The 9,492-nt window shown below is 41.7% G+C and overlaps 1 protein-coding gene across 2 annotated transcripts; it reads left to right on the forward strand.

Moving 5' to 3' along the window:
* Positions 1–480: 480 nt before the first annotated feature.
* use1 (unconventional SNARE in the ER 1) lies at positions 481–8,978 on the forward strand. 2 transcript variants are annotated; one of them, XM_022240961.2, is made up of 8 exons: positions 481–709; positions 1,446–1,548; positions 2,057–2,106; positions 2,614–2,692; positions 3,422–3,595; positions 4,438–4,475; positions 4,868–5,030; positions 6,824–8,978. In XM_022240961.2, exons 2-8 carry the CDS (start codon positions 1,447–1,449, stop codon positions 7,004–7,006), a joined length of 789 nt encoding a protein of 262 aa, XP_022096653.2. In that variant the 5' UTR covers positions 481–709; position 1,446; the 3' UTR covers positions 7,007–8,978. The 2 variants fall into 2 exon arrangements, with proteins under 2 accessions (XP_022096653.2, XP_022096664.2); XM_022240972.2 differs by having other exon boundaries at positions 481–684.
* The last annotated feature ends 514 nt before the right edge of the window (positions 8,979–9,492 follow it).

Genomic DNA, 9,492 nt, shown 5'->3' on the forward strand with positions numbered 1-9,492 from the left:
TGAAGAAAAACTGTCTAAGAAAACTTCCTTGCAGCTATGCTTTAAGCACATGTGTACCGTAATTAAGCTTAAGGAGAATATTCTGACAAATATGATGACACTAGAGATATTTCTGAGAATGCCCCCCCCAGGATATTTGAACCCAAGGAACGCTCCAGACAATGTGCGCATGATTCTCGTTTTCAATGATTTGAAAATTACAAGTGAAGACCCGCAGTACACAGTTTGAAAGAGCTTCAACAGCTATTTTCAAAACGTACCAAAAACATTAAAGATTTTTTTCCCCTTCGAAACACCAGAATAAATTGAGGAGAATGAAGACAGTAACTAGTGGCCTTCAGCGAACCCTTCAAGTTTTCCTTGAACTAAAAGTGGTAGGCCCTATCACAGCTGCATATCACAGCATAGGGGTAAAAAACTGGTCGTCTCGGCCACTAGTGCACAGTGGCACAGCTTTCTTCGCGCAGCGCCCTCATTCGATCCAGCGGTGTTTAATTTCCAGATTACATGCCAAACCTGTGGAGTTGTCAGGGGTTATGACTACAGCGTAAATTGTTTTCATGTATCATCATTTTGTATGGGATGACTGTAGAATACAAGATTTACATTTGGTGTTAGTTTTAGTGGAGGTAAACATCTATAACTTGGCTACCTAAGTTGGAGTCGACCCGGGCCGCGGTGACGGTGCGTATTGGTCGTAGCACATAAGGTAATGATGGCGCGCCAGCTGGCCGATAAAAATGCACCATGACACCAGCACGGAAAATACTGCAGCGGGCCGGCTCTGCAGGGCCGACATCATGGTTTTTGACTAAGAAAAAGATTTTACTTTAATACCCTCAAAATTTCTCAAACTATTTCCCAAACTTTCAAACACACGAGTCTGCAGTTGTCTTGGACATGTTTTCAGTTCACAAACGTTCAGGACTTTACAACATGGGGCCGGCCGGGGAGGAGTTGGATTAGAATTACAGGTCAAGCAATATAGCATGTCTGGCCAGGCCTAGCCCGGTACATAGACGCCACTTGACACCCCATGCACAAACCCTACGAGATACCCCCAGAAGTACTGTAGGGTCCGATGTCTGCCCCCCCCCCCATGGGAGCAGGGCGGACGTCGGACCCCTCAGTTCTAGGGGGTAAATGTACTTGTGAGACTGGTCGGAAAAAAAAAAAATTGGAAGTGTTCTATGTGATGGATGGAGAATACCAGCAACAATGTTCGTAAGTCTTTTTATAGGCCTAATACATGCATGTCCCAGGACAAGAAGAGGACCTTTTCGTGGTTTTGGTATGAGTTTAGTGCTAGCTGTAAAGAAAGTATGTGACCAGTGGACCACAAGATATTGTATTTTTGTGTCAGTCTTGGCGTACATTTTTCTGTCCTGGACAGTATCAACCAACTGGGCCATTTATTTGCCAATAAATGCTTAATACCATAATAGGATGGCGATGGCATCCAGGCTTGAGATCAACCTCCAGAGATTGCTGACAAGATGTGAGACCATGGCTGGAGAACAGGACCACGGAGACTGGCGATTGGAGAAGGTAAGGTCATACAGGATATGAAGCAGGGGAAAGGTCACAGGTCAGTTTTGATAAACAGGGTGACTGGGGCCACCATTTACACAGAGTAATGCCTGTTATACAAGTACAGCTAGACATTGGTCAGCAATAAACCTGTATAACATTTTGATGTGACCTTTTGTTCACATATACACTGTCCTATTGTCGTGAGGTTGGCTGTGAGCCATTTAAGCCCCCATAGGATAGTGTGCTGGTAAATATAGCATGATGTTGATACTTTTATGTTCTATTAAAATCTCGCTTTCAAAAAGGGCATAAATTTAGTCACCTTTTTTTCCAGTTATAATTGCAAATGTTAGTGAATTGAAACAAAAATGTTTCATGCTTCTCTTACCCTAACAGTCCTGAATCCTCCAATTTTAATGTGATTTAGCACACACCCTGGGGAGTTAGGGTTAATACCTCTTTGTACCCATGTGGGCCAATTACTTTCTGTCTTGGTTACATTACTTGCCATTTTCATTTGCAGTTTGTGGGCGCACTTCAAGAAAAACTTGCTGAACTAAAACGATCCCCCAGGTAAGTTACCTTTTCAATTATTTATGGATCAATGACGTGCTGGTCGCACAGTGAATGGAAGCACAGGACACTTTTGTTGTCCCACAAATTGGTGCTACTGTACATAAGCTTTGTAGGTGCAATATAGGTCACTTTGTGATTTGACCAATGACAGAATCTTGAATCTTACTCAAAAAGAGCTGCACTCTCCAACAGTCCCGACTGAGACTAACCACAGTAGATGGGGACACAGCAGATGAATTTCCTGCATCATAACACAAACGGCATGTAGACATGTTCAGGTGAAGTCTGTACATGTACATGTATGTAGTGCTGGGTGACGTCTATACTTATTCCCAGGCTTCAGTGAGTCCCACAGAGTTTGTTCACTCAATTACAAGTTTACATTTTGTACTTCCTAAACAAACGTATGCACAGACCGAAAAGGTGAAGATGATTGGCGTACACTACATGCAATGCAGTGTGTGTGACCAGCACTACTTATCGGCCATTTTGTTTTTATTTTAGTTTGCCCAGTCAAGAAGCACTTGCAGAATATGCCAAGAAGATCGACTTCTTGAAGGGCCTCATCCAAACAGAAAAACTGGTAAGCTCATAAACTTTTGGTGATTTTTTTTTTGTTTTGATTGGTAGTTTTTGTTTTCCCAAATTAGTTTGACACATTTTGTGTCTTTGGAAAATCCGAATTGGAATGGAGTGTTTTGTGTTTGAAATTGTTTGGAAAAGAAACTTAGAAAGTACTGCAGTGAGTTATTGGACAATTCTGAAATTTTCCTTCCCATGTCCCTCTAAACCGTGTCAGTTTGAAAGGTAGTTTTGTTAAGCTAGTCAATTTTGTTAGGCGCTGCTAGCATATGAATACTGACACTGGAGAGGTATGGATTGTACATGTACATGGCAGGGTGTCAACAGTTTTGCATAGGATTGTATCTATGCTTGTAAGAATGTAACACATTTGTACAACACATATCAGTGCCCAAGGATTCTTGATGTGCTTTACATCAAACTACTCCTGCTTCTTGGGCCCAGAAACAATCCTATGAATTCCTGGAAGTATACAACTGTAACGCAAGTGTTTAAGATGTCGGCAGGGTAATCAACTGCAAATACCTCCGTCATCCCTAATGGCTACCCCTTTAGGTGGAGAGAGACCAGTCAGGGTAAAGAGCCTTGTCCAGTGTCACAAGGCGTGCCCTGTAGCAGAATTCAAACCTGACCCTGTGATCAGAAGCTACCAACCCTAACCCCTAGGTCACATTTCCCCACTCTTGTCTCTTTGGAAAGTTTGATCCTGGATCACATTCTTTTTCGGCAGACCTCGGCCAGTGACAAGGCCATGGCCAGTCAGCTTCTAGCCCCAGCCCACTCATCGACCAGCATCTCGTCTGAGCCCAAGACGCACTCCAAAGTTCTGCCAACATCTTCCAAAGACCTCCATCTGCAGGCGACGTCCAGATATGCAAATGAGATGAGACGGGAGCTTTTGGAGGTACCGAGCAGATCTAGAAAGTTTTATTGTTCCCAAAAGTAGCTGAGATGTATACCGTGTCATGTCATGTTTTTGCGAATGGACAAACTTTGCGATGCACCACAAAACTAAATTTCCAGGAAAGTCATGTTTTAAGTTGGTAACTTTTCAAAACAGAATTGGTCAAGATTACCTGCAGAGTTGATTCATTATCAAGAGGAATTCATGACACAAATAGATCTGTAACTTCCACTGGAAATGCTAGATACTATAGCGACCAAAGGTTATTTGAATGCAAATAAAGATTACTAAAAAATTCTTCCCTTTGTAGAAACTCAAAAACAAGGAAAATGGTATTGGCAACATGTTTGCTGTTGACATTTCTGCTAGGTGCAGAATTGTTACATTTGTGTAAAATTTAAGAGTTGAATTTGCCCCTTCTTGAAAATAAAAAAGTTTGGGTTGAATTTTGCTTGTCATTGTTTTAGTTACATCTTTATGGAGCACTAATTTTATCCCTGTGTGAAAAAGATTAAATTTTTTGCTGATTCAAATACATTTGTTAAATATGGCTTCCCAAATTATCAGCATCAGATAGCTTGATGGATTTTCAAAGCAAAACAAATTTGAAAGAGTGCTGATTTTTGGCCCAAATTGTCCTTGGGTGAAAATTGCAAGGACACTTAGATTTAGCTATGTTGTCATGAAAAAAAATCCATTCTGCATTTTCCGTCATTTAGTTTGTGGAGCTTTGTTCGCTTTTCTGTTCTTATCTGCGGAGATACTGACATTGACCAGTGTTTTATTTTCAGAACTGCTTTCCCATGCTATAAAGAGTATTTGTATCTCTGTCTCCTTTCCAGACTGATGATTTACAGGAGAATGGATTGAGGCATAGAAGGTAAACTCCATATATAGCTTGTCACTCCATTATTGAAACTGAAGTTGCTTTGAAAATGATTTTGCCACAGCAGTTAAGTTTCTGCTGTGGAATTTGTCATTGTAAAGAAATATGAATGCATACCACAACATTGCCAGATCCAGGAGGCCAATGGAGATCACGGCTCCCCTCCCCAAAAGGAAGATATTCTTGGGGGGAGGGGGAAATGAAGGAGAAAACAAGCAATCGGGGGGACTTGTTAGCTTCCCTTCCAAAAGCATATGGAATGCCTCAAAATTCAAGAACATCCATTGGTAATTTACTACAGTTTTCTATGTACCCAAATAGTTTTCTGTCTCCCAACACCAATTTTCTGAAAAAAAAAATCCTTCCAATTGGTTTCGTCCACACAGATTACATGACCTTGACGACAAGGCATCGTCAGATGACCTGGATGCAGTGCTCCAGCATCACCACAACATGCAGGAGAAGCTGGCGGAGGAGATGCTGTCACTGACTAGAAGCCTCAAACACAACACGGTAGCGGCCAGCAACATCATCCAAGAGGATAATAGGGTAAGATTAGATGCTCAGGCAAAATATCAGTGAGAGAAGAATCTTTAGGCAAGTGACAACTGCAAATAACTTGAGTTCAACCGATGTCTCTTGAATCATGGATAGCTGGACTACTTTAGCAACTGTTGGGAACCGGACCACAGAGTGCACTTGCTCTGCTAGTCATCAGTAGCCTCTTGGTAATTACGTGTAAGTTCAGAGATAATTTTTGACGTGACAGTAATTGTAAGAGATTTCATAGACTGTGTATGCAGTAAGAGTTGTAACTAATGGCAAACTGTGAGTGAAGATGGAGTTTCACAAAAATGTTAAACTCGGGTCACTTGAGTGGGGCCGTTTTGTGCATGCGTATTAATAAGAAGCAGCGACTGGTGGTCGGACATACATGTACAGTTCATGCACAGCTTACCTTGTGCTAATACTGCAGAAAATCCCCCTTCTGACACTTAGTGTGGGTTTCATGAGTCAACAAGGAATTTTAAGTTTTTGCACTGCGTGCACACATCCTCTAAGAACTGTGTTTTGACAGGGTAAGTCACATTTTCCCTGCCAGTGTTTTTTAGTAGGCATTGAGTCGTGTTCGTAATCGTAGAATTCCGTGATGAGTAGGGCTGTGTAATTGGACACAGGACTCCTAGGAACGAGTACCCATTTAGCAGCAAGGAAAAACACAGGTGAATCATTTCAGTGGCATCCATACGCCGACAGTGCAGTCAGTCCATATTGATCAAGCATTGTTTGTGTAGTACGCTCACAAACTTGCATGCACAAATGATGGATGGCCCGAAAGACATGTCTTCTTCGTGTAAGAACATTTATTCCGTTCTTCGTACCGTGGCTTTTGAATGTTTATTTTGTTGACGTCTTGGTCCAACCATCATGCTGCCCAGTGTGAGGTCCTGCTCAGCAGTATTGTATTAGAGTCCATCACAAGTCCCTCAAGTCCCTGCAAGTCCATCACAAGTCATTCAGTCTTCAACCAATTCACTTGCTATTCAAATGAGCAGTGACAAAAGCATTCTTTTGTCATTGTTCACCCTGTTACTTATGACTGGCCTTGTGAAGGGACTTGTGACTGGCCTTGTGAAGGGACTTGTGACTGGCCTTGTGACTAGACTTGTGACGGACTAAAATACAACACTGCCGGTTACGCTATGAACATTTGACAAAATGCGTACGTTGCAATAACAATGGATGCTCTTTGTTAGTGCACTGTGTTTCTTTTGTTAGGTGACATGAACTGTAGATTCCACATTGCTACAATCCCATAGCATATTGATCTCACAGGTTGTCCATGAAGCTCAGCAAACTTATGTGCTGAGTAAAAATCAGTAGTGAACCAGTAACGAGAGATATCTGAGGCATTACATATTGGCTGGTTTTGCTGAGCAAATCTCTTCCTGGTTTTGCAAGTCCTGTGCCTCGGAGAGATCTTTTGCTTGACTGCAAATAGGATCAGCGAACTACGGTTGTGTGATTTATAGAAGAATCCTGGAACTTTTCATCGGACATTCTTGATTGCCCCCATTAAAAGCAGAAAGCATCGTGTTGGGTTTTGTAGAGAGCAACTGTCACGGAAAAGTCGCTTCACACATTGCTTACCACCATTGGCGGGGGCCACTTCAAGAAGTGACCAGCGATAGTATTGCCAGGGTCACTTGATTTGCTTATACTGACTGTGCTTTGGTCTCAGGCGGTTTTAGATTGCCAGGAAATTTTCCTGACCAGCATTTTCTGAAAGTGTTGATTAACCCGTGCGTTCACCCAAGTTCCTTGGTGGTTTCTTGGTGCAGCGGCTCGGGGAGACCATCCAGCTAGCCGACAGCAACTACGGCAGGCTCAAAGTAGAGAGCGAACGTCTGCAGCAGCACACCCAGCGGGCCTGCAACTGGTGGCTCTGGGGCTCCCTGCTCTGTGTCAGCATCGTTTTCCTCTGGATGATCATCTTCATACGGTTCTTCCCCAAGCCCAGGTAACACGCCTAAACCCCTCGGCTGGGAGGAGGGTGGGGTTTTACGGACAGTGTGGCCTTGGACAAACCTCTGTGGTATGGTTTATGCTGCAGAGAACACAGTACTCCTGATTACACTTCAGGTTGAGCCTGTCATGCACCAGCAAAGAAGGATGTGGGTTTTGAATCGGTCCAAATGTGAAAGCTACTGGTATTTTGCCTCTGACATAGACAGAGTATGAAATCAAGTACCTTCACAATGAAGCACAACACTCATTCATGCCACCATGTTGGGAATAGAGTACCGAAGTGAATACCTCACGTGCACAATTAGTGTGTAAAAGGCATTAGCCCGAGAACCAGCGCGTGAACCAACACGCGCGCGTACTCCATTCGTTTGCACTGTACGTTCTGGTTCACAGTGACGTCACACTTCGGTACTCTGTGGACCTTATTGGCACCGGTAAAAGCATGCCTTGAAAAGAGATATGGTTGATGCCACCCGTTAGCCTCAGATACATGATTGGCTGATTGATTGTTCACTCTATGAATTTAGAAATGTGACAGCCTGGAAATTTTAACTAGTCCCACTGTCCGTGCCAGATTTATTCTGTAAGCATGAATTCTACAGATAGATATTGATATGCCTCAACCTTACTACACCTCTTCTTATCTTTGCTACATAGGATATACAGGATATGATATATTTATCCTATATAGCATGCAATGCAGGATATATTCTACATGCATTCACTGTGCGTACTGCTATTCACACCTAAACCACCATGTCACTGTCGACATTTGAGTGCAAAATGGAGTCTTTTGTCCTGTGCCTTTTCATGAGCTAGCTTTGTCGTTCTTTCCTCTCAAAACAAATTATTCACATTGAAACTGTGTATGGGAAGCAAAGAGATATTTGTATCCAAAGTTCATCACATGCATGTGATAATAACCATGGCTCTCTGAATCAGTTGTTGGCAACTTACCGTTACATGCATAAAGATGTGCCGGTTGGTCAGGACTATAGTAAAGTAACATTTAAAAATTATATACAATTTGTGAATGCCCTTTCTGGCTGTGTTGTTGGACCTCGTAATGTGTACCTCATGCATTGATACTAAGTTCTGATGCCTGATTGCTAGAAAGGGTGTTTTCTGTTAGTTGATTATATAGTGCCCTCTATTGGCCATTGTTGATCAATCTATTCCCGAAGCTTTCACTCCTGTTGACAACTGAAGGTTTCAGCACAAAAAAAGTTTTTTTTTGGATCACTCTGAACTGTAAACCTTACAGTGGGGAGAGAGTAATTGTTGAGCATGACCTACTTCAGGCCTGGTTTTGAGTTATAACATCAGTCACATGACAGTTTAACACATGGCAGATACCATGTTGAAAGAAAGATCTTCGTCCATAAGCCGTGGATGTTGATTAAATCTCGGCCATTTCTCTGTGTCTTTTTTTTTTTTTCATTCATGTTCTTCCCACATACTGCAACACATCAATGGTGACTTGTTTTTCAACTCTTGACTGAATTTAATTTGTGTTTTTAAATTCAGGGCTTTCTTTATTTGTTTGTTTCAGTTCTGTTGATTTATTTACTGTTATGTTTAAGTTAAATTTGCATATCACATTAAGTTCAAAAACGAACATGTACTTGCCAAAGCATTCAGGAATGGTCAGAACTGTTTAGGTTGTGGAGCCATACACTCTCCAGATTGCCCAAATTTAACATATTCTTGTAAGTTGAGCTGACATCCCAAATTTAAAATGTATGATTTTGTGCTAAGCATCACGTTTACCTTTTAGTACCTCTTGGAATCTAAAGGTTGGATTTTCTTTGTTGGTCATTCGTTTACTTCTTCAAGACATGGAGCACACTTTCCCCTTAAGTACTGGCATCTATTGACATTAATAAGTTATTATGCTGTCAAGAATTGACCAGTTTTTCAAGTAACATTATCAGAATGATTAAAAACAGCATGCAAAATCTCAGAGAATCCTTTCCATAATCTTGTCATTTTAACGAAGCCATTTACTTTGCTAACAGACACTGAGGATAAATGGAAGAAATATGAACTGGAGGATTCAGCCCAGCTGCATCTTAATTATTGTTTCAACTGGGCTGTTTAGACCTAATTGTTGAAACAGGTCTCAATTGATTGGTATGTTTGTTGGGTTGCCAGTCACAAGCCTCGATGCCATAGGTACAGCAGGGGTGAGATTTCTCAGCTTTTTGGCTGATTTTTTTGTTTGGGATTTCAGCTTTTTTTTTCCTCACTGGCTGTGTACAAAAGTATAGGAGATTTTCACAATTCTTTTTCAGCTGTTTTTAGCTATTTTTATCATTGGTAAATCTCACCCCTGATACAGGGAACAGCTAAGATATCTGCACCAGATGTTTGGTAATGTTGCAAACTCAGGAATTAGGGCTTTTACCATGAGTACAGAATTCCTCAATTACAGATGAAGTACTCAACACATATGACGTATAGAAGAGTGGTATGAGTGGTA

Source organism: Acanthaster planci, linkage group LG05 (assembly GCF_054643075.1).
Source record: "Acanthaster planci isolate LZ-2023a linkage group LG05, COTS_SCS, whole genome shotgun sequence".
Classification (NCBI taxonomy): Eukaryota; Metazoa; Echinodermata; class Asteroidea; order Valvatida; family Acanthasteridae; genus Acanthaster; species Acanthaster planci.

Excerpts from the sequence above, each read along its gene's own strand:
- use1 (XM_022240961.2), top strand. The coding sequence starts at position 1,447 with ATGGCGATGGCATCCAGGCTTGAGATCAACCTCCAGAGATTGCTGACA. Across the intron at positions 1,549-2,056 it reads GAGACTGGCGATTGGAGAAG|TTTGTGGGCGCACTTCAAGA; the intron begins GTAAGGTCATAC and ends TTTCATTTGCAG. Across the intron at positions 5,031-6,823 it reads TCATCCAAGAGGATAATAGG|CGGCTCGGGGAGACCATCCA; the intron begins GTAAGATTAGAT and ends TTCTTGGTGCAG.